Genomic DNA, 27,763 nt, shown 5'->3' with positions numbered 1-27,763 from the left:
ACCCCAGCATGGTTTCTGTTCAGAGGAATGAGGCAGGTGCTCATTCTCAACCTGACTTGTGAGTCTTAACTGCCGGAACCCTTCTGTATGTTTCCCTTCTGCAGTCCTTGGAACAATAATGACTTTACCGATTACTGGGATTTACTTGTTAAGCGCTGATCCTTATTTTACTAAGTATTTTTAATTGTGCTTTTTGAGAAAATTTGCATAGCTAATGAGGTTGTCATTGAATACTTTATAAATGTACTGTGAGATGACATTGATTATGCTGTAAGGAGTGTGTCATTTTCTTCCTGGTGGTTCTCTCTTCATTCATCTAGCTTCTTCGTTGTCCATGTCTCCCCCCTCTGCCCCACCTTTCTGGGGTCTGGGCCAGATGGTGACCCTTAGGTCTCATTTACAGTATTGCTAGAGGGGCACAGGGTTCACAGAGTATTAGTTATTTCATGAACTACTTTGTCTTTTGGCTGACAGGTGAAGTTTGGTGTGAAAAAAATCAATTTTTTAAAGTAGGATTCTCCCTGTTTTCACAATGTAAAGCTTTTCTGATTGCAGTTTAGACTCCACGATGACTCAGTTCTCATGTTGCGTGTCTGTGATTATTTGGTGTGATTGGTACTACAGAGAGGCCAGAAGTTCTCGTTATGAGTAACACAGAAGAACCCAGAGAGAATGTTATGCTGAGTGAGCAGCTACTCAACATTTGAGGAGAGGACAGGAAAACCCTTTCACAAGATTAACTATGCCATTGTTTATTTTAACCAAGAGCTTGTGAATTGATTGATCTGAAATATATTTTCCCTCTTTAAACAGCTTTAGTGCAGCCACCATTATCCATGACACCAGAGACTGTGAAAGACATTGGTTTTGGGGGCCTGGTTTTGGCTGGTGGTTCTGTTCCCAGTGGTCTTGCAGCAGCTACACTGCCAGCTGGAAGTGTTGTTTTTAATCCTCCTACAAAACCAGATCCTGAAGAAAAAGGACCTCATCTTCCAGACCACCAGCTTTCTTCTGGTGAAAACCCCAGAGCAGGTAAATGCAACACAACAGCCTAGGACCCAGAAAGAAGTACCTGGAGAAATCTAAGCTTTTTCACCCCAGGGCCAGGGATCTAACTCTGAATGATGCATGTTTGTAACTGGTTCAGTGCATAAATGTTCAAATGATGCAATGTTATAAAAGATCACAGCTGCTTAAAATTTTTACTAAGATCATCCCCAACCCCAACCCAAGCATTTATCAGCATAGGTTTGACATTTTTCCATTAAGAAATTTGGTTTTGTGTTTGCCTTTTTGGGACTCCTTCAATGTCTTGTCCAATAAAGTTGCACAAAATCTGTTGTTGGGTACCAAAAGGCTGGTTCTGATTCATAGCAGCCATGTGTGCAGCAGTACAGACCTCTGCCTGGTCCTGCTTCATCCTCATGATTGTTGCTGTGTTTGAGCTCATTGCTGTAGCCATAGGGCCCATCTCATTTGGGGGCCTCCTCTCTTTTACTGACTTCCTACTTGACTGAGCACGGCCTTCCAGGAACTGGTTGCTCCTGATAACATGCTCAGTCTCACCATCTTGGCCTCCAATGGGATACTCTTGATATAGTTCCAAGACAGAGTGTTTGTGCTTTTAGCATTACAGGGTATATCCACTATTTGCCAATGCCGTAATTCAAAGGCAGCAGTTCCTCAGTCTTCCTCAAATTCATTGTCCTGCTTTTGCATGCGTATGAAATAATGGATGCGGGGACAGGCGGGACATGGTTTGAGTCAGATACACTTTGGCCCTCAAAGTGATAACTTTTGCTTTTAACTGTATCGTAGAGGTCTTTTGCCCGATGGAATATGTTGTTTGATTTCTTGACTGTTGCTTATTAGCCCAGTTGTGAGGACGTTTGCTTTATGTTGAGGTATAGTGCATACGCACCTTCAATATGGTTCAGTAGTGTTTCAGGTTCTCTTCACTGTTCGCAAGCGCAGTGGTGCTATCTGCACATTGCAGCTGTTTTTTACTGCAGCATACTTCATTATATAGTCCAACTTCTCAGATTATTTGCTCAGTAGACAGATTGAGCAAATGGTGAAAAGATTCAACCCTGTCTGTTGCACACTTCTTTGCTGAATTGAAACCATGAGATTTCCCTTCTTTGGGAATAACTTATTCTCAATCTTTATATAGGTTCCGAACGAGCCCTATTAAGTGTTCTGGAAATCTCATCCTTTGCCTTGTTTTCCATGTCTTTGTTTACACAAAAAACACAAGTATGACATCTTTCTCTAGTACTCTCTACTTTCAGCCAAGATCCATCTGACATCAGCAATGATATTCTTTATTTTAAATCTTCTAAATCTAGCCCAAATGTCTGACAGTTCCTATTAATGCACTAGTGCAACCTTTTAAAAATTATCTCCAGTGAAATATTACCTGCATGTGATATTAATGACATTGATAATTTCCGCGTTCACCTGACTTGATTTTTATTTGGAATGAGTTGCAAGTATGTATCTCTTCCAAGTGGTCTGGCTAGCCTAGTTTAACAGCGTTCCACGTTTCTTGGTATCAGCACATGAGCACCTCCAGTATTACGTCAGTTTGTGGAAACATGTCAACCAGTCTGCTGTCAGTTTCTGGAGCCTTATTTTTCACCAGCGCCTTCAGTGCAGCTTGGGTCTCTTTCACAGTGTTGCTTCTGGACTCTCTGCTACCTTCTAGAACAGGGATGTCTAGAAATTTTTATTTCATATAGTGACTATATGTATTCTTTCCATTTTCTTTTGATGCTTCCTGCAATGGGCGATCTTTTGCAATACAAATCATCAGTATTATATAACTCAAGGTTTGACTCTTTTTATCAATTCTTTCAGCCAAAGTAATACCATGTGTATCTTGGCTTTTTAACTCCAGGTCCTTATATATTTCATTTTAATATTTTACTTTCCCTTCTCAGGCCGCCTTTGGAATTGTCTGATCAGCTTTTTTGGTCCATGGCATTTTCTTTTTGCTGTAACTACTTCCTTTCTTGTTCCAAGTGCAAGTTTCAGGGCCTCTTCTAACACTATACTGGCCTTGTCTTTCTTTCCTGTCTTTCAATGACCCTTTCTTCATGTGTGACGTCATCCTGCAACTCCTCTCTCATTAGTGTTCCATATGCATCAACCCTGTTTTGAGATGGTCTCTAAATTTAAAATATACCCAAGGCTGTGCTTTGGTCTTTTAAAGTTTTTCTTCAGTTTTACTTGGATTTAATTATAAACAGTTTGATGACCTGTTCTGCCATCAGGCTGGCCTTGTTTTGACATAAGAAACTGAGCAGCTTCTTCACCTCTTCCTGCCGATGTCATTGATTTGACTGCTGTCTATCCCACCTCATGAGTTTAAAGTACATTGTCACGAGGTTGATGAAAAACATGCAGTGAAGACATCATTGGTCTCGCACGTCTCTCCATCCCCTCTCTAGCCTCATCATTGTCATTGAAGCCATATTTTAAAAGATTGCATTGTAATCACTAGTAATTACCAGTGCATCTTGATGGCTGGATTGATCAATATCAGATGGTTGAAGTAGGTAAAAATCTAATTTTGTTCATCTTTGACATTAGTGGTGAGTGCATAAATTAAATCATCACCCTTTTAAGTATAAGAATGTCCTATCTTACAGCAAGATAAAAGTGAAGTATTAGGTTTCAATAACTTAGAGCCAAAACTTTTATGGAAGCTGTATAGGTCATTCGAAAGTAGATGGTACTTTTATGTAGGAATGATGGCTATTTTGTTAAGGGCTGTATGTGCTTTAGGAATGCTTTTTATTATTTTTTTAAGGACCCCCCTAAGGGGCTGCACCATTCCCGGAAGTACTGCAATACCAGGTTGATGCGTGGAGTGAATGGAGCAAGTTTCTAGTCCAACTTCTACTTGCAAAAATTCACTTCATATATTTCCCTCAGATAGAGGACGTTTCAGATATTAAACTGATAAGAACAGATACTACACTTGATCCTAGCCAAAAGACAGAGAAGCGATTAGGAATGCTTTTTAAAAGTGAAGTATTGCTATCAAAGCGGGCATTTTGGTCAGTTTAAAGATTTCAGGTTAAGGTTACAGCTCCACTTTTAAGTGTTTATTACTCTTGATAGCATTAATAATTTTATCTGGAATTTTTGTTTTATATCTAGTACACATTGAGTTTTGGGTCGATAAAGTAGGTGATTAAGCTAACTACTGAATATGATATTAATTGTTATAAATGTGATGGTGATCTTTTTATGCCAGAATGACTACTTTTATGAATATTTACAAACACTCCCCCCACCCCTTTATTTGCATTTTAGTGATTCCAAATGATGTTTCCGGTAGCCCTGCAATGCTAGGACCGCCATCAAATATGGGAAACAGCTCTGGAATTCTGGGAGTTCAAAGACCAAACATACCGAGTAATTCAGAAATTCTTGGAGTTCGGCCGTCAAATGTTTCCAGCAGCTCGGGGGTTATTGGAGCCCAGCCACCAAATCTTCTGACTAACTCTGGAATTTTGGGATTACAGCCGCCCAGTGTGTCGAGTAGCTCTGGACTTATGGGTGTGTTACCCCCACATATGCCCAGCAACTCTGGACTTGTAGGAATACAGCCTCCAACTGTTCCCAGTGCCTCTGGACTTATGGGAACACAGCCACCAGCTGGGCCTCAAAACTTACCCCCACTGAATATCTCTTCTCAAAGAATGCCTGTGATGCCAATGCTTGACCTTCGTCCAGGACTGATGCCCCAGATGCCTGGGCCTCGATTCCCTTTAATGCAGCCTGGAATTCCACCCCACCGAGGCCTCCTTCCTCCATCAGTACTTGAGTCCGCCCTGCACCCACCCCCCCGGGGCCCTTTTCCTCCAGGGGACATTTTTAATCATCCTGAAAGACCGTTTCTAGCTCCCGGAAGGCCAAGCGTAGACAGTGTTCCGAACCCAGACAAAAGGCTGCCCCTTGGCAGTGATACCATCCAGCAAGAAGGGGACCGGGATTACCGGTTTCCTCCACTGGAGGCCAGGGAAAGCCTGAGCATGCCGCCCCCGGGGGATGTTAGGGATGCACTTGGGCGGCCGGTAGATCCTAGAGAAGGCCCCGGACGGCCTCCTGTAGATGGGCGGGAGCACTTTGGAAGACCTCCTGTAGACATGAGGGAGAACCTTGTGAGGCCAGGCCTAGAGCATCTTGGTCGAAGAGACCACTTTGGCTTTAACCCAGAGAAGCCTTGGGGCCACCGGGGAGATTTTGATGAGAGAGAGCATCGAGTTCTGCCCATCTTTGGTGGACCAAAAGGCTTGCATGAAGAAAGGGGTCGATTTCGGCCCGGCGGCTATAGATTTGATCCTCGAAGTGGTCCTTGGAACAGAGGATTTGGACAAGAAGTCCACAGAGATTTCGATGACCGCAGAAGACCCTGGGAGAGACAGAGGGATAGGGATGACCGAGATTTTGATTTCTGCAGAGAAATGAATGGAAACCGCCTTGGACGAGACAGAATTCCAAACACCTGGGTACCCCCTCCCCATGCTCGGGTTTTTGATTATTTTGAAGGGGCTGCTTCTCAACGAAAAGGTGACACTGTGCCTCAGGTGAATGGTGAGAACACAGAAAGACATGCCCAGCCGGCATCATTACAAGTCCAGAAGGACCCCGGACTCTATGAGAAACTGCCCTCCTCGAGTGAGCTAAGCAAGGAGAAGAGTGACACAGTTGCTGATGTAGAAAGTGAACCAGTGGTAGAAAGCACAGAAACTGAGGGGACATAATCATCACTCAGTAGGTAAAGTTGTCATCTCTCTGTAATAGATTAATGGCTGACTGGACCTCAGGCGTTCACTTTTGTCTGCCAGAATTAAGTTAATCTGATGTTCATGTTCTCCTTTCTCTTAAAATAATTGTACAACTGACTTGTATAGACATTGTTCTTAATATGAACATGGTAGCTGAAAACAGTTTTTTATTTTTCTGGTAAAATATAAATGTTGCCCCAGATTCTTTTAACTTCAAGGAAATGAGTAACAGCTTGTCAGAGCCTTCCTGTGGAAGAAAGCCTTTTTTTAGAGACTGCCACTAGGTTGGATGTGGTAATAGAGATGTTCCAGATAGCAAGCGGTGGTGTCCCTGGCCCGGGTTTCTAGGCTGCTGCAGACTTTTACGGTAATAGACAAAGCTGTGAGATTTTATGCAAAGACTGGCTCTAGGTATGCGAGGAGCACATGCAGAGATTTCCACGGGGGCTTGTAAAACCGACACGATGGTCTGTTTCTCACAAGTCCGTGTCTGACTCGTTCCTCTTCTGCAGTGCGTAACAAAAGAACAAAGACAGCAACAACAACGTAAATATTAAAGTACATTTCAATGTTGGGTGAGTTTTGTTTTTAGATGCCAATAAAACTTATTTGTTTGATAACAGTGTTCTAGGAATTGTATTTTTTCAATCTACAAGTTCTGCAAACCTCGCATCATAAGCAGCATGTGCTCGCTTGTTGCACAAGTTTTCTCTTGCCCCTCACAGCAGCCAGCGAAGGCTGTGGGGGGGCGGGACAGCCCTGCAGCCTCCCTAGTGTGGTTGCCGTGGCTGGGAGCCCAAGGGTGCTCTCTCCCTTTCTCTGGGCGTTTAGCCTCACGCACATACAGAGAAAAACCGGAAGCTGACAAAGTCTAGAGAGCGAAATAGACCCAATTTGGAAATTGCCCAAATGTAGGTGATAATGTTCCTCCTAGTTTTTATGAAGGGAAAGTAGGAAGTATTGGAAAGAAAGAATTGGGAGGTCTGGCAGTTCTTTTATAAACCAGTTAATCATGAAGCCAGATTTCCCCACAAATGCCTGCCTTGTTCTCTTTCACACACTTCCTAGCTGGTCTTGGGAGCTAGTGCCAGCATGAAAGGCCTTAATGGTCAGTTGTCTCGCGCATGTGGAGCGAGTGGCACCAAGTGCACAGTGGCGCTGGTGGATGCGTGCACACTTGTGTCCCAGGTGCCCTGTATGCCCTGGTGACACACATGGTAGAGTAGCCTCGAGGGAAACAGGAGCAGCAGGACCACTGGCATGGAGCCATGTTCCTGTTGATTTGCTTTTGCTTTACAGTTTTTATTTGCTGTTTATCTCTCCTTTGGGATTTAACGTCTATGAGTAGGCTTCAAATAGGGAGTGAACAAATGGAATTATAAATGATAGGGAATTTTTCTGTGCACCCTGAGGTCCGTGTCCCCCCGCCCCTGTCTGTGTGTACACACATACTCGCATACATAGGAAACCATTGTGTTATAGTTTGTAAAGGAAGGCTTTTATCGGGTCAGGGCTGGCATTTTTTTTTTTTTTAAGCAGTTCTAGCCATTCCTCACATGTTCTCCTTATCTCGTATTCCTGAGCCCCTTTGTCATGCCTTCCAAAGTGCTAGAACACCCCCACCAGCTGTTTCAGGTGGGGCAGCTTCGGTTTACCATGATGATCTTGAGATTTACAAGAGCTTTAAGGTTCTGGGCCAAAAATGAAGTGTTTTTCTTCTTACAAGTTCTGAGTAGTTAGTACATCACTGATTTCATTGTTTGGGGAAAGAATGAGTGAGAAAAGAGATTTGGTGTTTATCTCTGATAAGTCATCTGAATTAGCCTTAGCCCCTTCTTGCCCTGGGGTACAGTGGTACCTAATGGCCAGGAAAGACGACCTCCTCCACAGCTCCATCTGTGCCGGTTCTCAGGCAGTCATGCGTGTTTGAATTAAGTAGGAAAACGAGACTGCTCAGTGATTTTCTGTCAGAATCTTTAAAAAATACTACTGGTCCTTCAGGTGCAAACTTGAAAGCCGTTGACCGAAGTTGCACTGCGTGAAGGGTCTCCTGTCGAGGTGGTGGCCCTCCGTGGGGAGCTGAACAAGCTGTGGCACCTGCTCTGCTTTCCCCATGCTTGCTTGAATGATACTTGACAAAAGGACACTGTTTTTCCTCATCCTGAATTTTCCCAGGGAATGGGAGCAATTTTTAATCCTCTCCCCAAATGTTTATTGACTGACTTTGATAAGTTTGACATAGGACTTGTCACGTTCTTCATGCTTTTGACCACGTCGCTAGAATGTTAGCAATTAGAAACGTAAGGAGTACCTGCATGCCATACAGGCCATACTGACAATAGAAGCAGATGAATCGCATTTAATTTGCGTGACTGGTTAGAAAGAGATCACTGTTTGCAGTGTGTACTCGAGACTACACCATGAAAATTTAAATCATTTTTATGAGTCTAAACATTTCATTAAACACTAGAGTCTGACTTTTGGCTTAAGTGGAAATATATAGTAGACTTGGATCACTAGTTTTATAGCTAAAAGCTTATGTTACACCAAAGAAGTCATTGGCTTCATGCTATAGGCTGAGTGCTCTTTTATTCCAACTTTATTTTCACATATAGGCTGAACAAATACTTTTGAGAGATTTGTAATGAAAGATGGAAATAGTATAAAAAAATCGTCTAGTCAGAACTCTGGAAATGTCTTCGTCTAATAATTGACTTGCTATCCAAGCTATTATGTTCTTACCAGAGCAGTTTCTTTTGTCCTGGGTGTTTATAGTTGAGTCATCCGATCTGTTTACGATATTTCACTTCATCTAAGATTATAGTGTGAAGAACTTCACATAATAGGATTGTTTTGGGGAGGGTGGACATAGTTTGCTACATTTAACAAAGGAAATAATTGGAAAAGGCTACTTTTTTGATGAGTACTGTCAGCTTTAAAGGGGTGGTCTCCTCTGTCCCATGAGGCCCCTAGGCGTCGGCAGCATATGGCCACACACCGCCACCACCAGTGAGAAGCCCTTGATCATAACAGAGCTGCGCTTAGAAATCCTGTCTCCAAGGACGTGTGGGGGTGGGGGTGGGGGTCGGGTAAGAGCCATCGAGTTTCAGGTGCTCCAGTGGACCTTGTCTTAGAATCAGAAATAGCATGCTGACATTGGCATTCAGATCCACAAGGGGGTTTTGCATTTTACTGTTAGTCAGTGAATTAAGTCATGTTGTGAATAACCTGCCTATCCATCTCAACTTACTCAGTTTGAGAATGATGTGATGTTTATCTCTCTGTGTACATTTGATAGGCACTTTAATGGACGAGAAAATTTTAATATCCAATTAAAGTTTTTGTTATACCTTACGTGCCTTCATCACTATTATTTACTGTGTGCCGCAATTAAAAATGTTTAATGATTTTTAGCTCTCTGAAACATGACACTAAGAAACAAATACTTGTTTGTGATACAGGAGAAATGAAGAAACTATATTCATTTTTAAGATACAACCCACTGCCGTTGAGTCGGTTCTGACTCATAGCCACTCTGCAGGACAGAGTAGATCTGCTCCTGTGGGTTTTCGACACCGTGAATGGTTATGGGAGCAGACAGCGGTGGGTTTGAAACACCAGTTATCACACCCAAACCCACTGCCATCATGTCAGTTCTGACTCAGAGCTTCCCAGTAGGACAGAGTCGGACTGCCCCTTTTTGAGATACTATAAATCCTTATTGCAGCAGAAAGCTTCGGATGTATCCCAAGGAGCGACTAGTGGATTTGAACTCTGGCGACCTTTGTGTCAGCAGCCAAATGGGCAACCTGCTGTACCACAGGCACTTAGAATTTCACAGTACTGTCTTTATGGATGCTAATTGTTAATGTTGTGATTTTAGTTTTAAAAATCTCATTCTCAGTTCTAGAGATGATTACAACCCAGCAGCCGTACCTACAGTTTCTGAAGCTGCAAATCTTGACAAGCACAGAAAAAGCCTTGTCTCTTCTCCCTGGGAGAAGCTGAGAGGTTTGAACAGCCAACTTTGCAGCTAGCAGTCCAGTGCGTACCCAGAGCGCTACCAGGGCTCTCATGATGTTATAGAAAACATGCTTAAAATTACAAGTTTATTGTCGTAACCCCAAATTTTGCTTTCTATTTTTAGAAGGAAACATTTTGAAAACTTACGTTTTTGTGACAGATGACTTAACAGCAAATCCTTAGATCAGCAAAACTTTCTGAACTAGAATTTCAAATCAGTGGTTGCGTATAAATTTATTTTGGGGTCGGGACTGTGCCTTAAACAGAAGACACACACACTGGAAGCTCTTTGATATGCCAGAAAGTATATGACAGAGTCGCCAGTGGAAATATGTTGAGTGTGAATCCTACAGGCTTATAAATAGAGACTCCTGGGTTCATCTCACACACATACCTCCCCGGCTGTATGTGCTTTCGACAGTTCCTCCGTACCGCCCCTAAACGCTCTGCCATCGGCTTGATCTCAACACACAGTGACCCTATAGGACTCAGTCGAGCTGCCCCTGTGGGTTTGTGATACTGCAGAATATGTAAGGGAACAGAAAGCCTTATCTTTATCCTGCAGATTGGCTGATGATTTAGAACTATAAACCTGGCAGTTGCAAGCCCAACCCATAACACACTGTGCCGTCATACTAACGTACATAAATATGTGACAGACGAGACACTTGATATGATTATCACGATACCAGCTTTCTTTTTAACAGTCCAACAGAACCACTGCTATGGAGTGAGTTTCGACTCGCAAAAACCTCATTGCCATCAAGTCACTCCCAACTCATAATGCACCTAGCGGATAGAAACCCTTGTCTTTATCTTTCTCCCAAGTGCTTTCAAACCTGCTGACCTTGTGGTTAGCCATTACCCCACCAAGGCCCCTACTTTTGACTCATGGTGGCCCTCTCTAGGGTCTCGGAGAATTCAACCTTGATGGGAGCATCCTCCTCTCTCTCCCATGGAGTGGCTGATGGTCTTCCACCATTGGCCTCACTGTAGGGCCACCAGTCTCTTTTGTTGATTCTCAACAAAGCACACACTTCACTGGGTAATTGGCTGAAGAGTAGAGAAGGCCGTGATCACAAATGAGTTCAACTCCAGTCTGAAAACAAATTCTGATGGGGAAAGAATGGAAGGAAGTGAGTGAGACAGTTTTGACTAGAGTGAAACTTTAACCAAATGCCTCCAAGAAAGATGTACTTGGTAATGTGTAATTATAGAGAGTACCTCTTTTGAGGGACAAAAATATATCAGGGATGAGAAATGACACTAATACTAAGATAATACTTGCTTATACTTATCCACCACCATTGAGTCAGATCATGACACTCAGAACCTATAGGAGAGAACTGCTCCTTGGGGTTTTCTGACATTGCAGGGTTCTAAGGGAGCACCCAACATCTTCTTCACGCAGAGTAGAACGACTCTTTGCAGTCTACCGTGTAACCCACAGCGCCACCAGAGCTCCTTTGCCTGTGAGCCACACAGAAACGGAATGCCCCTCTGTGCTGTATTTTGGCATGAACTTTGCTTCGGCATTTTTCTTGCCCTTTATTTAACTCACTACTTTCTCCAGTATGTACACTTAGAATTATTCAGCCCTGTCTTAAGAATTACTCAAGATAGAGTTTTTAAAGTACACCAAGGGACCAAATTGGGTTAATGGGCCCACATCCATTTGTGTGAGAGGCTAGATGCTTCCAGTGGAAAGATGCCCCACAGTGAAGGAGGCACAGAGGTCAGCAGATGCTGCAGAGAGAGCTCTGAGCTTGGGACTTTGGACCAGGAGCTCTTAGCCCAGCTGAATGAACCTGTTACACTGGGCCCGCAGTGGCAGACATCTGTAGCATGCGCTTGTCCAGGGCTTGCCCTCTTCTCCATCCCTTCCTTCCTCCTTCCCTAGTGGGTAGCTAACCACACTGCTCGATTGTTCTGCTTTTCTCAGAAGGAGCCCCAGATCTTCATTGCACTCCCGGGCTCCTTTTGACCTCTCATTCCAAGCAGGGGCCATCAACTGATTGTGCTGTTGGCATTGTGGACAGTTTGCCGCCCTTGGTAACGTGATTTCTAAGGTCTTTTTCTGCTTTGAAATACCTTGAGTTGATGAATTACGGTTTCTTTAAACTACCCATTATGGAAGAGAAGCAGGCGAGCACAGGGAACTACTGACTGTTGGGACCATTTTACAAAGAGCCACAGGCTTTTTGCATTGGTTTTTCAAAACCGCTTTCACAAGCGGTGAGATGTACGGCCGTGGAGAAGCTACTGAGCCTCTCAGCAGAATTTCTGAATAGCTAATCAGCAGGGTTATGGCATGATTCTTAGGGAAAGCACCTTAGCACAAAAGAACATTCGAAACACTACCCGGTCCTGTGCAGACTCACAACTGTGCCTGTGTTTGAGCCCATCAGTGCAGCCGTGGTGCCCATTTGGTCGAGGGTCTTCCTCCTCTTCGCTGCCCCACTGCCCTACCAGCATGCTGACCTCCTCCAAAGACTGATCTCCAAAGTTCGGGAGGTACAGTCTTGCCATTCTTGCCTTTATGGGGCACTCTGGCCAGACTTCTTTCAAGACATATTTGGTGGGGTGTCCCCTCCCGCTGTATTCCATGGTACTTTCCCTATTCTCTACCAGCACCATAATCCAAATGCATCGGTTCTTTTTCGGTCTTACATATGTATGTATAGTTCCACTTTCACATGCAGATGGCATTTACTCAATGCAGTGTGTCCTTTGATCTCTGCTGCTTCCAGGAGCATTGATTGTGAGTTCAAGCAAGATGAATTCACAAATTCTCGACAACTTTAATCTTTTCTCCGTTTACATGTGAGGATTATTTTTTGTTTTTTGACATTCAATTGTATTCCATTCTGAGGGCTGCATCCTTGATCTTCATCCAGTGCTTCAAGTCCTTCTCGGCTGATGGTTACACATACCATAGTGTAGCAATTGTGATCATTGTATTACCTGCAAATTATAATTCTCGAGGTAATCATGTCAGTTAATTTTTAAATTTTTTTTAAATCACTTTAATGTGTCTCACCCAAGAGAAGCCACAGATTCAAGATTCAGACCCTGGTCCCTCTGATTCCACAGTTAGCCTATACACACCTAATGAGTCATTAGCAAACACCAACTGTGAGTCCTGTTGTTTTTTAGAAAATAGAAGGCACTTGTGTGGGTCAAGCCCAAGCTTGAAAAACAAGTTTATTCTGTCAGGTGTAGCTGTATCTCACCTTCTTTCCCTATAGCTAAGCACTCACTCCAGCTTCACTCTTACATTCAATGTTGAGGATTGGGCTTTTATCCAAGCCCAAGTGCCTAGGATGACAGGCGTGGCAAGCTGCCTCTGTGAAAGGTTACGGTTTTGAAAACCCTCTGAAATCGATGTGGTCTACACTGAGGGGCTCGCCATGGGACATGAGAGTTAACAGGCTAGGTGCTATCCCCAGGACTTCATATGTGTGAACTCAATCATTCCACACCACAACCTGATGAGACAAGTATTACAACCACTAAAATGTTATAGTTGAGGACACTGAAGGTCTCACAGACAAGGCCACCTATAAAATAATCCCAGTGACTGACTCAAAGCCAGTGTCCAAACCTAGTCTTGCCCCGGCTCCCCAGTGGTTAAGCACTGCAGTCCGCCCCTGAGCATGGCCCGGCCTGGCGTGGACTGCGACAGCACCCAGTAGACCAGTCACCCTGTGTAGAAAAAGGAATAGTGCCCAAACCAAACTCGCCATCAAGCCCAGACTGCCTCTGGGGGTTTCTGAGACTAACTACTGGAGTAGAATGAGACGTCTCCTCTTTCACCATCAGAGCCTCTGGTGGTTTCAAACTGCTGACTTTGCGACTGTCAGTCCAGTACATAACCACTGCACCATCATGGCTCCTCGCACTGTGTAGAGTGTTGTGAGTTTCTCATTCATAGGCTATTTTGAACCAGGCTTCTTTTGTATTGATGCTAAATAAGGTTTCTTTTTTCCTTCCCCAACAAATGAAATGCAGTGTCAGAACTCTTACCCTTTCATGTGCTTCCCTATCTAGGAAACAGCCAGTGGTCTCTTCAAGACTGGTATTGTAGGATGCGGGTTCAGCAGCTCTTTTGTAGTCTGGTGTTTATAGGAGGCTAGTGGGTGTGTTATCAAAGCCTTGCACTGTTTTCTTGTCTATAAAGCTAATGTCTCGGCTTCTTGCTTGTTTTAGGAATATTTTGTGTCTTGAGCTAACGGAAAATGCATGACGTTGTTTTGGCACATCAGAAACCCTGGGGGTGTAGTGGTTCTGTGTTGGGCTGCGATCTGTGTGGTCTGCAGTTCAAAATCACCAGCAACTCCGCGAGAGAAAGACTGGACTTTCTACTCCCATAAACAGTTACAGTTCTGGACACCCACTGTGTGTCGCTATGAGTCATCATCAACTTCATGGCAGTGAGTTTGGTTTTATTAAACATTAGGTGGTAGACCTTTAGTCACCACTTGGTACCACCAAAAAAACTTAGAGTTTATCCTGGGGGGTGACCATCCGTAATTTGCAGATACTATACTTTTTTAGAATATACAACCTGACTCTACATTTTCTATCTCTTCAGACCTTCTATTTGAGTCACTTAGTGTAGATTCTCTTCAGTGGTTTAAACCTGCAAGAAGCCAAGGGGACTAGCTTTTGATAACCTCCCCAGAGTCCTTGGTGAGGTGACTCTAAACGTGGTGCCCTGTGGAAGTCTGTCCCTCACACCGGGGATGCCTCAATGAGTTTGTGAATTGTACTCCTACAGATCTTGGCAGTTAGTATCTTTCTTACGCTTCTATTAAGATGAAATAAATATGTCCTTGCTTTTGGGCAAGCCTTTTTTAAAGCAACAGGAGTGTTACATTTATTTATTTTTTAAATTAGGGTCAGTCCATACCTACAGAAAGGAATTAATGGAATCTGAAAACTTTTAATGAAATAATCTTTGAAAGTGTGAAGGATAATGATGATTTAAGACTTGATATCTCTCCCTCTGCTGGTACTGTGGGTTACGCACTGGGCAGCTCACCATAAGGATGGCAGTTCAAAACCACCAATAGCTCTTTGGGAGAAAGATGAGATGGTTCCGTGAAGATAAATATTGTCGGAAACCCTGTATAGTGTTGCTATGAGTCAGAATTGACTCGATGACAGTTTTTTGGGGCTGATAGAAGTCACTTTGTGTTCTTTATTGAACAGAGGTAGCAGTTTGAGTCTAAGACAGTTCCAGAAAAGCCTGACACCACCTATCACTGAGTTAAGGTGTCCTTGTCCAACTCAAGGGGCACAAGCCTCCAGAGCTATTGAAGACAATGTTTCTGAGAAAGTGCATTTAATTCTATGATAATGACAGACCCACATACTTAGCTGTTACAGATCAATTCTGTATTGCCAGCTAGGTCTGTGGGATCCCAGATGGAGAGATATTCTCATTCTGGAGAGAGAAGGGGTCATAGATGGAGGAATCAATAGCGTGTAAAGCTCCTGCCTGGCATGTGACATGATTTCTCTAAAGGAATGCCCTACTTGGTGGCTTTTGCCAGCTCTCGTGCACACCCCACAGCACAAACTCAAGAGCCTGCCCTGCAAACCCAGGTTTTGCTGACTTGAGAGCCGCACTTCACTAAAAAAGATGCTCTTGTAGGAACACAGACATAGATGGTCTGTGACTAAATTTTGTAACTCAGGTCTTGGGAAAATTAACCTTGATTGTTTCCAAGCACCTTGTATGAGTGCACACAGCACACAGCACATGAAAGAAGCCAGCACAATGTTAGGCCGTGCACTACAAATGCTGGAGCCACGTCTGACTCACGCATTTCCATAGAATCTCTTTTAAATTGCTTTGGGTGTTGATACAATTCGGCTTCAATCCCTAATAATGTGTATTATAAGCCTTAAGCTGAAATAATTAGCTCCATCTTTGTGGATGAAGGAGCTCTGGTGTGGTGGGTTCCTTGCTGGGCTGCTAGTCCAGAGGCCAGTGTGAAACCACCATCTGCTCCACAGAGGACGGTGAGGCTTCCACCCCTGTAAAGAGTCACAGCCTAGAAACCCACAGGGGCACTTCTGCCCTGTCTTACAGGGGCACGATGATTCGGCAGTGAGTTCATCATTTTAATGAAGTTGTAACACTCTTTATTTCTGTAGTAATACCTGAATGAAAAGGAATTTGCAAAGAGAATCCAGTTCTACTACTTACAAGGAGGTACACCCCCCAAAAAAAACCCCCAAACAAACCAAACCAAACAACAACGGAAAAAACGCTCCTCTGGGTATAGCTTTCATAGTATGCATTTTTCCCTGCTAGGGGAGCATCTCGATCTGAGTTAGTGCACCCAGTGGCATCACTTGGGAAGGTTCTCTTTGGTCACTGAACTTTTTCATAAAAGCAGTTTCATTTGAACCTCGTTTTTTGTGATGTCCAATTTCAGAGTACAGCATGCAGCTATGAATTTTGTTTCCTGCTCAGGAAAAATGCCGCATAAACTATTGTAATGTTATTTTTTGTTATGATGTTGAACACAGCTTACAAAGACAGTGCTGTGGGAAAAGCTCGAGTGTACAGGTAGTTTTCTCGGTTTCAAAAAAGGTGAAATGTCAACTGATGACAAACCTTGTTCTGGACGTCCGCCATCTTCCCAAATAGATCAAAATGTTGACAATATATGTGTACTTGTGCTTGAAGACCAACTATGATGGTGATGGGCCACTGACGAGATGGGGAAGTTATCTGGACTGAGCTTGATTTGGTAATGAGAAGGGTCGCTGCAATATTTGTGCCTGGGGCTGTGACTGACTAGGAAAAAGAGCATCTAGTGGAAACATGCCGTGCTTTGGAAGAACAGCTCTGAAGCAACCCAGACTTTTTTTCCCAATGTCATTGCTGGTGACACGACCTGGGGCAATTCTTACAACCCCAAAAGCAAACATCAATCAAACCAATGGAAGACACCATTATCACCTTGTTCCTCGTCAATTGAAATCAAAGATCAAGATGATGCTCATTTATTTTTTTAATGTGAGGGGATATATAGTGCATTTGAAGTTTGTTCTAACAGGTCAGACTGTTAATCAAGATTTCTATTTAGAGGTTCTGAAAAAATTGTGTAATGGTGTGTGACAAAAAAGGCTTGATTTGTGGCAGATGGGGGGACTGGTTTTGCCACCACGACAACGCATCTGTTCTTTCAGCCACCTCAGTGTGCCAGTTTTTGGTGCAAGACAGCATGCCTCTTTCCCCGTACCCCATACTCACCTAACCTCAGTCCGTGAGACTTCTTTTTGTTTCCATGAATGAAGATGGGGGCACATGAAAGAATAGCGATTTGACTATATAGATGAGGTGAAGAAAAAAATGACGGAGGTGCTATCCCAACAGATGAGTTTGAAAAATGTTTCCAAGAATGGAATCACAGATTTGACAAGCATAATAAATGGAGAGTAATTTGAAGGTGATAAGGTTGTTTTGTAAAAAAATTTAAATAGCTTTGAAAAAAATTAATTCCGGAGTTTTTTTTGGTATCCCCTCATATGTAGAAAATAATCTACCTTTTGTGACTTACTCTTGGTGGAAGTGTTTAAAGAATTAAACAGACCCACTGGTGGTGAGTTGATTCTGACTCAGGGATCTTGTTTGGGGTGTCTGAGATGCATTCTCTGTGGGGCAGATAGCCCGAGGACCAGCTTGTAGATTTGAACCATCAACCTCGCCTTTAGCAGCCCTCACCTAATCTACTGAGCTGCCAGGGCTCAGCGCTGCCTTGAAAATGAAGTACCATGTTTTTCTATATGGTTTCTATAATTCATACCTTTTACTAACCAACATTACCACTTCCTATCTGGTCTACTCATTACAATTTCCTCTGATCTAAGCCACTATCATTTTGCTGTTTCAGAGGTATATAAGAAATAGATTTTAAATGACCAATTTAGTCACTTTCAGTTTTTATTATAATCTTAATACATGAAAAAAGTTCTCTTTTTTCTGTAGAAATTTCTGTTTCTTCGCCAAGTTTTTGAGCAAAAAGATAGCTTGATACCTAACTGACATAAATATGTGTTTTACCTTATATAGATATTTGCAGAATTCTGTTCCTTATTTGAGGAGCCTGTGCACATCATCAATCATTTTAAAAAGCCAAAAATCCTCACTGCCATCGAGGCAATTCTGACACGCACCCCAGAGTAGAACTAACTGCCCCTGGGGTTTTCCGAGACTGTTAATGGTTTATAGGAGTAGAAATCCCCACCTTTCTCCCACAGAGCGACTAGTGGTTTGGGCCGGCTGACCTTGCCTAACCACTGGGCTGCCAGCATTCTTTCACTCCATGGTGACAGACCCTGGGGAGTTTCTAAGGAGAGGTCTTTACACAATCAGAGTGGCCTTTACTGATCTCGAATATGATGCGTTTATTCAGGTTTAAATATTAAAACTTTAAGCCAGGGAGAACATGGAGCTCTCTGTTTCCTGGGATTTTCTAGGTTTCTTCTCACACCCCCGAAGTCTCCCGTCCTAGAGCTGTGTTTGTGTTTCCGAGTCTCAGTGCCAGCCTTTCTGCGCAACTGCCTCACTGGCTAGACCGCAGCACGCGTTCTGCTTGCATTACAATATGCTTTCACTTGGCTCACTTTCCTTAGCAGTTTCCACAGCAGTTTCTCACGTTTTGTAACCAGTTCAAAGCGTTTGGTGGCCCTGGGAGAAGAGTTGATGTCAGGTAGCGCCCTGGTGGTGCAGTGGTACCAGGCTGGACTACTAACCACAGGGTCGGCAGTTCCACACCACCAGCTCTTTGGGAGGAAGGTGTGGCTGACAACTCTAGAAAAGAACTACAGCTTCAGAAACCCACAGAGGCATGTGTTCCCTGCTTCGTAGCGTTGCTGTGTGTCAGAATTGCCTTGATGGCAGTGAGGTGGGCTTGGCTCATAGCGGGCTGAATGTCACACGCACTTGGGCAGCCTGAATGGAGCTCCTCTTCTGGCCTGCAAGTAGTTGAACCAGATTTTGTTTTGTGTTTTTAATTTCAAATTTTTTTTAAATGGCAAATATTTTACGACTGTAGAGTCAGGAGACCAAATTTACTTTTGTTGTTTACTAGTTTAACATTGCAAAATAGTTCCTAGTAATAGTTACAAGTTCATGTTAAAACAAAAATCCTCACAACTGGACCCGTTAGGTAACATGATAAACAGAAAACAGTGAAGTCGTCAAGGTGTTCACCTTGCTTGACTCCACAGTCGATGCTCATGGAAGCCGCAGTCAAGAGAGCAAATGGCACACTGCATGTGGTAAATCTGCACAAGGTCTCACTGAAGTGTTGAAAAGCAAGGATGTTGCACCTGATCCCACACCAAAGTGTTTGCATTTACCGAATCAGCATGGGAAAGTTGGCCATGGAATAAAGAAGACCGAGGAATGGATGCATTTGAACTGTGGCATTAGTGAGGACATTGAAAGTACCACAGGCTGTCAAGAGACCAACACATCTGTCTTGGAAGAAGAAGCACGCCCAAAATGCTTCTGAGAGGCAGGGATGGCGAGAGTGTGTCTCACGAACTTGTCAGGAGAGACCAGTCCCTAGTGAAGAACGCCGTGCTTGGGAAAAGGGGGGTGGTGGCCCTCAACCTGATGGATCAGCACAGTGGCTGTGGGCACAAAGAACAATTGTGGGGATTAAACACACACACACACACACACACACACACACACACACACACACACACACACTCCCTAGGTAGTGAAATGATTAACATTACTCAATAGTTAACCAGGAGCTACTGGTCTGAGTCTCCGGAGGTGGTTTGGAAGGAAGGCATTGGTGATCTACATCCAAAAACCCAGCTATTGAAAATTCCGTGGAACACGGTTGGTTCTACTCTGACATGCATGCGGTTGCCATGAGCCTGAATTAGCTCAGTGGGAACACACACACACAGGCGTGAGTCTATATCAGATAGCCTATCCTCAAAGAACCTTCAGCAAAGCTTGTACATTTCCTTTTGACCTTTTGTATGAAGAGGCCTTGAATGTTCTCTTAGAACTTAAGAGACTTAAGAAACCCGTATCTTTTCTCTGTCTGTGGAGTCTCACCTAGGCTTACATAGCTTATGATTCATGGGAAGGCCATCCTTGAAGCCTGTTTTTTTCTCTCATCAGGACCAGTTTCATCTCCATTAGGAAAATGAGTCTTCCTCTGTTCCAGTAACCAGAAATGAATATAAATACGGAGGACGACAGCGAGCAAGAGCAAAGTGGCTTCTGATGGCTGGCTGCAGAATACTGCCATAAAATCATTTGAGAGTCGTTGATTCATGGAGTGTTTTACAGCCTAACCCACTAATCCAACACACTGCTGCTGATTAGATTCCTACTGAAAGTGACCCTAAAGATCAGAGCCAACTGTCCCACAAGCTTGCTGTCGGGGAGCAGACTCCGTGCCATTAAGTCAGTTCTGACTTGTGACTAGGACAGGGTAGAACTGAATCACTTGGCAGGAGTAGAAAGCCTCATCTTTCTCTCCTTGTGGTTCCAGCCCGAAGTGCACCCACTGCGCCACCAGGGCTCCTGACTCCAAGTGAAGGAGAACCAGTAAGTCCCACGCTGTTGGTGGTGGGTGCCCTTGAGTTAATTCCAGTTCTTAGGGACTCCGTAGGACAGACTGGGACTGTCCCATAGCGCCTTCTCTATGCTGTGGGAGCCAGCAGCTGGCTTGGGCTTTCTCCTTCGGAACAGCTGGATGGGTTTGAACCACCAACCTCTCTGTTGGTAGCCGAGAGGAGAGCAGTTCATGCCGGTGCTCAGTGTAACCGGGGATTTACCTCCTACAGAACTGCCTATGTGCTGCTCCACTCGCCAGCAGTTGGCTTCCTCTGGCCCTGTAGTAATGTATCTGTAATTAAGAATCTTCAAAGCCTCAGGGGAGGTACTCAGAGAACTAAGGATATACTTTCACTTTCGACTTGCTCAAGAGAAAAAACTTGACAAGTGGAGTTAATCAGGTGCTTATACCACATTGTGCTATTTTAAAACTAGGTTCTTAAAAAAAACCAAAAAACTAGGTTCTTTTACTGCCAAACCAAACTCACTGCCATTGAGTCGGTTCTGACTCGTAGCGACCCGACAGGACAGGATAGACTGGTCCCTGGGGGTTTCCGAAACTCACTATACTGAACTAGAAAGCGTCATCTGTCTCCTGTGGAGCAGCTGTGGGTTTCGAACTGCTGATTTTGTGGTTAGCAGCCCAACTTGTTACCCACGATGCCTCCAGGGCCCCTTCTTAGACTATCGGCGCACTAGCTTGTAATCTGGGTCTTAGATTACAGCGAGTTCATTTGCACCTCACACAAGGATCAGGATGGGGAAGGTGTGCCAGCATTGCCTTCCTTGCCCCAAGACACAGCTCATGGCATGTCCCCAAAGCCTCCTCAGGCCCCATTCATGTTTCCTGCGGGGGCTCTTTCCTGTCCCCTTGTCCCCAGGCATCAGCTATTGCACTTCCCTGTGGGAAATCACATGCGTGTTTGGACTGGTGGGCCCAGTGTGGGCCTCGCTGCCGGCTGGATGCCGTGTTGTGCACCCCTGGCGGGTAGGGGTGGGGAGGGGTTACCTGGAGCTCTCTGCCGTTCTTCAGGAACACCAGGCAGAGAGGATCTGGATCTGCCAATCACTTCCCGCAGATTTATTCAACCTGGGCTCCCTGTACTTCAGTTCCCTTCAGATTTTTTATTGTTATTTTTAAACAAAGATAGCACTAGAGATAGAGCATTGTCAGTAATATAGAAAGAGCAGTATAGGTTATTTGAAACTATCGAAGACCAAAAAACCAAACTCATTGCCACCAAGGTGATTCCGACTCTCAGTGGTGCGCAAGGGCCTGTAGAACTGCCCCAGTGGATTTCCCAGGCTGTAATTCTTTACGGGAGTAGAGGACCCGTCTTTCTCTTGATTTGTAGTCCTGGGGCGATAAATACAGCGTTGTTTTTCGACCATAGCCTGAAACGCAAGCCATGCTTGTCGGTCTGTTCGCTGCAACGGAATGATTTATGTCTGGACGACTCGTCCTACTGAGATAGCGCCTCCAAAATGTTCTTCTCTTTGCGTCTATTTTTAAATTGTGTGCATAGTTCCTTTCTTTGCCGGGAGTAGAGACATAGCCCAAGGGCTTTAAAGCAACCAACCCTAACGGCACAATGGCTTCTGACTCAGGCAAGGTGTCATTTTGTCATCTATGTTTTAGATATTGCTCAAATGCCTGTTGGCTTAGGCCTCCTCCCAGACACCTCTAACGGAGGTTCAGCTTGCAGCAAGCCAGATGTCTGCATTATTTTCTTGTCCAGATTACTTTCTAAAATAGGGGATTTCTGCTTCGTTTTGTGGTCCTTCGATCAGGACAGACAGCATGTCTGAGAGTCAGGCCAACTTCAGCTTTCTTCATTTGGACGAGAATTGCTGACACATCAAGAGTTTTACCTGTCTCTGCTCAGACCTGCTCGGAGTGGTGGCAGAGCTGACAGTGAGGCTGCGGTGACCGGTGCTGCGGCTTTTCTGTAGTAGAAAGAACACCTTACCTGCTTGTGGCCTCGTGATTTCGTTGACGCCGACGGGGGTCTTTGCCTTCGACCCTGGGATGGTTGCTTCCGCAGGCCAATGGGACAGATGCTTGTGTTGAAGGGCTTGGGATCTTTTCAGGATGTGCTTGCTAAATGCAAACCCAGTTCTGTTGACCGCACATGACGTGCTTCAGCAAGTTAGTGAATCCAGGGAAAAGGAAGAAGAGATGTCCTGGGGGCAGAATTCTACTTACTCTTTTTAAAAGGTATTCTGGGAAGATTTCTTCCATTTTTTAAAAGCTGCCATGAAGTCTGTAGAACGAAATGTGACCTTTTAGCTTATGTAAGAGTACGGTTCAGGGGCCCTCGTCACATTCACACCCGGGTCCAGCCAGCATCCCCTCGTCCTGTCCATTCAGTTGGGTGAGTGCTGCTGCCCAGACGTGACCTCAAGCAGTTGCCGTCTCACCTCTGCAGACCATTAGAGAGAAGCCTGGTCCAGCCGGATCTTGGGCCTCAAGAAGTGTGTGGGTGCGGAGAGTGAACGGGTCATTGAATTTCCCTGGAACCTTCTGGAGGGGGATAGAGACATATTCTGGAGGCTCCGTGTCCCCTTCCCCCCATCTTCAGAAGCTACAGTTGAAGTGAGGTGTGGCAAAGCACAATGTCATAAGCCCAGTCACTTCTGGCAATGTGTCGTGATTAAGTGTCCAGGAATCAGGTATCTGATTTTTTTTGCCCCTGTACTTTGTACACTTGTTCTTGTGGACTGATAACCAGCTGTGTGTGAATCTTAATAGGACAGCGTTTGAAAGGTGATTTCTCATTTAAAATACCATGCTCTTTTCCTTTGTGTCTTATCTACCAAAAGGGCTGGAATGCAGTGGCTGGAATTTGGGAGAAATGCAGAAGCTTTCTTGCTGAAGGGAGACCTCCCAGAGTTACAATACAATTGTAAGGTCCCCAGGACAGAGAAGGAATAATCTCGTGTGTTTTTTTCACTCCCGGTTTGAGCCAATCTGCATCTCGGCCATTCCCCACCCTTCACTTTTCGCCAACTGTATTCCTCAGGAAGGAGCCCTGGTGGCGTAGTAGTTCAGAGTTGGTCTGCTAACTGCCCAGCCAGCAGTTCAAAACCACCAGCCACTCCTCAGGAGAAACATGAGGCTTTCTACTCCTGGCATCACTGTGGTGGCAGTGAGTAAGAGCATCCTTCAGTGATACCACATCCCTTGGTGAGATAATTTCTGCTCCTTCAACCTCCCTGAAATTCTCGTTTCCATTGCCCTTACTTTAATCCAGGCCACCCACTGATTTCTTCTTGGCTGGTCCTGGGCTTCCCAATTATTTTCCAGACTGAGCACCTCTAAGTATGCCCTCTCCAGGGCTACCAGAGCAATTTTTCCTGGTTTTCCCCGAGGAAAGGGGAGTAGCCCACCAGGGCCATATTGCTTCAGTATCAGTTTGAATTGCAGGCTAGTCCTTGGACTTCTCAGGGCCTCTGTTCCCTCAATGGGAATGAGCAGGTTAGAGCCTATTCAGAACATGAAGTTTGTGATGAGCCTCTTTGACGTCTGCTGGCTGTTGCTTGGGCCCACAGCGCCCTCCTTATCCTCTCCATCGGGCAGGTGCCCACCATCTTCAAGCCAGGACAGGCTCAAGTCTGCAGCTTCGTCTACTCGTCCTTGGAAAACCAACAGCACTTGGCTGCACTAGTCTGATGACTGGTTTACCTGTGCACCATTGTGTGTGTGTTTGGAACCAGTGAATTGGTTGAGAATAAATATCCAACCTTTGCCCTCTTAGTGAATTTGTTTTGTAAATATATATACAAAATATACACACACACATTAAAAAACTTAAACTCACCGCCATCAAGTTGATTCCTACTCAGAGCGACCCCATAGGACAGGGCAGTCCTGCTCCTTTGGGTTTCTGAGACTATTACTCTTTACGGGAGTAGAAAGCCTCATCTTTCTCCTGGGGAGCAGATGGTGGTATTGAACTGCTGATCTTGCAATTAGCAGCTCAATGCATAGCCCATTGTGCTCCAAGAGTTGAAATCACTCTGTTGCTGTTAGGTGCCATCAGGTTGGCTCCAACTCCTAGCAATCCCGAGTTCAACAGTAAAACACTTGCCCAGCCCTGCGCCATCCTCACAATCATTTTTATGGTCGAGCCCATTGTTGCAGCTACTCCTTCGTTTCGTTGGCCCTCTACTTCATGAAGCATGGCTTCCTTCTCCAGGGACTCGTTGCTCCTGATAACATGTTCAAAGTATGTGAGACACAGCACTGCCACCTTTATTCTAAGCATCTTCCAAGATAGATTTTTCTTTTCTTGTACTTCAGTCTTGTTCACCAACACCCTAATTCAAGTGCATCAAACCTTTGGTCTTCCTTATTCCCCGTTCAACGTGTGTACATATACAAGATGATTGAAAATACCATGGTTTGGGTCAGGGGCACCTTAATTCTCAAAATAACATCCTTGCTCTTTGGTACTTTAAAGAAGTTTGTGTGATAGATTTACCCAGTGTGATATGCCACTTGAATGTTGCTTCCGCGAGCACTGATCTTGGGTCCAAGCAAAATCCTTGACAACTCAAATCTCCCGTCCCTTCATCAGGACCTTGCCTGTTGCCCCAGACGTAAGGGTTTTGATCTTCTTTACATTGAGTGGTAATCCACACTGGAGGCTGCAGTCTTCCATTGTCACCACGTGCTGCTCCAGGCTCCCGTCACTTCCAGCATGCAGGGTTGTGTCATCTGCATGTCCCAGGTAGTCAGTAGGCCTTTCTCCAAGCCTGATGGCGCGTGCTTTCCATAGCCCAGTTTCTGGGATTACTTGCTCAGCATCCAGATAGACTAGGTATGGTGAGAGGCTATGGCCAACGCACACATTTCCCGATGTTAAACCTTACTGTGTACCCTTGTTCTGTTAATGGCTAGGCATGGTAGAATGAGAGAAACAGTGTTATAGTTCGTTTCTCTTTTCCCCAATGTGGGCTCACTTAATATTCAAACAGAGAGCTTTATATCCACACATACATGAATATGATTTTTGATGGTTTTAAACAAATAGGGTTAATAACAGGATGAATAACCAGTACTAGGACTAATAATAAGTAAGTAGGAATAAAGAGTGAAACATATTAAAGGTAAGGGTAGATTTAATAGGGTGTCATTGAAAGTACCATGCCTGCCAAGAGAACAAACATCTGTCTTTGAAGAAGTACAGGCAGAATGCTCCTCAGAAGCAAGGATGGCGAGACTTTGCCTCTTGTAATTTGTACTTGTTATTAGGAAAGACTGTCCCTGGAAAAGAATATCATTTTTGGTAAAGTTGACAGAGAAAGAGAGAGAAGGTCACCGTCAAGTGGATACCTAATCATAGAGAGTCTCTAGGACAGGGTTGGACTGCTCCCGTGAGTTTCCCAGACTAACTTTTCAGGAGTAGAAAGTCCCATCTTTGGTGGTCGAAAGCTCCATTTTCTCCCATGGAGTAGCTGGTGGTTTTGAACAGTTGTCTTTGCAGTTTGTAACCACAAGGTTGTCAGTACAAACCCACCAGATGCTGCAAGGGAGAAAGACGAGGCAGTCTGCTACCCTAAGGATTTGGAGTACCGGAGAGCGTTCCATGTGTGGAAATTGATCCCGTGGCAGTGGGTTTAGTCAGATGTGAAGGTGCTTTGGGGGCACAGTGGTTAAGGAAACAATTTGTTAACAGGATGGTTGAGGGTTTGAACTTTCCCAGTAACTCTGCCGGAAAAGGCCTGACGACCCGCCCCCTTAAGATGACAGCCTTGAAAACCTCTGGGGCCCGTCCACTCGGTCATACAGGGTCACGGTCACTGTGATTGGAATTGATGTGAGCGCACCCACCAACACCCCCCACCCTGCACCTCGTTATTCAAGTTGATGTTAGTAAAAAACGTCTCCACTTCAGCTGCACAGGCCACATTTCAAATGCTAAGTGACCACATGCGGCTAATGGCTACAGGACAGCTATACACCAATTCCAGCTATACAGAAATGACCAAGAAAGTGAGCTTGTTTACCATTTTAAGGTGAACTCTAACTCTCATCCTTCCCACCTCCACCCCATAGTGTAATTTTTTTTAAGTCACCCTCGTTGGGCTGTTTTCCATGGAAGGTGTGATTATCTTCTATTACCATGCTTGAACAATGTTGATTTCTCTTGCTAAAGGGGTATAAATTCTGGATTGGTATCTAATTCTTATTTTGAGACTTTCTGTCAAAGTAGCTTGGTTTACTTTTCTTGACAAAAAATTAGGTAAAGTTTTAAAGCAACATTTTTTCTTATTCTTTAATAAATCATTTGATTAGGGACGCTTATTACAGCTCTTATAACAATCCATACATCAATTGTATCAAGCACATTTGTACATAGTTTTATTCATTTTTTTTAAAGTAACATTTTTAGGCAGAGATCTTTAAGATGTTATTGCTGATGAAAGATGACAGGCTGGTTAGATGAATGCATTTTTCAGAGTGCTTGAATCATAACATTCTTTTTTCTATGTCTATCGTTTTTTTTTGCTGTTGTTTTTGTCCTTTCCTGATTAGCGGAGCATGAGTTTTCCAAGTACAGACACGGGGAGGTTTTACATTGCAGCTGCCACTGACATCTGTATTAGTATGGAACACAGGCACACACAAGCATGCTGGCAGGCTATTTTGAATAAATCTGCACGGCCCGTAAAAGTAGCAGCAACTGTTGTTATTAGGTGCCATTGAATCGGTTCCAACTCATAGCGAGCCCCTTTTGAGCCCATTGTTGCAGCCACTGGGTCAAGCCATCTCTGCAGGGGCCTGCCCTTTCCTTGGTCCTCCACTTTACCAAACGTGAGGTCTTTCTCCAGCTAACACCAGCCAGCAAGCCTCTCTGCCTACACAGCAGGCACCCTTACGACAAGTGGCAGTGCTCGGTGCATAAGCAGCTGGGTCATAACTCATCTCAGAAGTGTCCTCAGAGAGACGTTGAAACAGAAACAGACAGTGACAATAAATTTAAAAATAAATAAATAAATACAAAGATGGCTCTTACCTCTCCGGTTTATTGTACAAGAAACAGAAATTGGATTTAGAAATAGACAAGTAAATAATACCGAGTCTCGTTTCATGCTAGGAAATAGGCCATTAGTATTTTTCCCTGTTCTATTTAGAGGTACCCCAGGGGGTACGCCCTCCAAAAATGCAGGACTACACGCCCCCCCCCCCAAACACACACCCTCCCCACAGAGGAGCAGCAAAAGCCGTACTTTCGTGGGGTATGTTTCTATGACATTGGGTTGGTATATCCTAGAAGCCTGGTTCCTACTTGTGGATAATGAGGCATTGAAGGGAAAGGGG

General features: G+C 44.4%; 1 protein-coding gene and 1 non-coding gene across 5 annotated transcripts in view; one reads left to right on the top strand and one right to left on the bottom strand.

Moving 5' to 3' along the window:
- Positions 1-27,763, top strand: part of SCAF8 (SR-related CTD associated factor 8) — a 196,093-nt gene that overhangs the window by 88,073 nt on the left and 80,257 nt on the right. For 3 of the 4 annotated variants that reach the window (XR_006680462.1, XR_006680463.1, XM_045294340.1), the window contains exons 19-20: positions 814-1,032; positions 4,324-5,791. Coding sequence is in view for 2 of the 4 variants with exons in the window: in XM_045294340.1 (XP_045150275.1) it covers positions 814-1,032; positions 4,324-5,777 (1,673 nt within the window). In the remaining 2 variants the exon portion in view is untranslated. Of the gene's footprint in view, positions 1-813; positions 1,033-4,323; positions 6,422-27,763 lie in introns of those variants that run through there. The other variant, XM_045294339.1, reaches the window with a different exon arrangement.
- On the bottom strand, positions 3,825-4,015 carry LOC115871174. Its single transcript, XR_004047146.1, has one exon. It is a non-coding gene; the product is annotated as a U2 spliceosomal RNA (small nuclear RNA).

The sequence above is a fragment of the Echinops telfairi genome, unplaced genomic scaffold (assembly GCF_000313985.2).
Source record: "Echinops telfairi isolate 266 unplaced genomic scaffold, ASM31398v2 ScPeMD7_3533;HRSCAF=4204_0, whole genome shotgun sequence".
Taxonomy (NCBI): Eukaryota; Metazoa; Chordata; class Mammalia; order Afrosoricida; family Tenrecidae; genus Echinops; species Echinops telfairi.
This window is presented reverse-complemented; position numbering and strand designations above follow the sequence as displayed.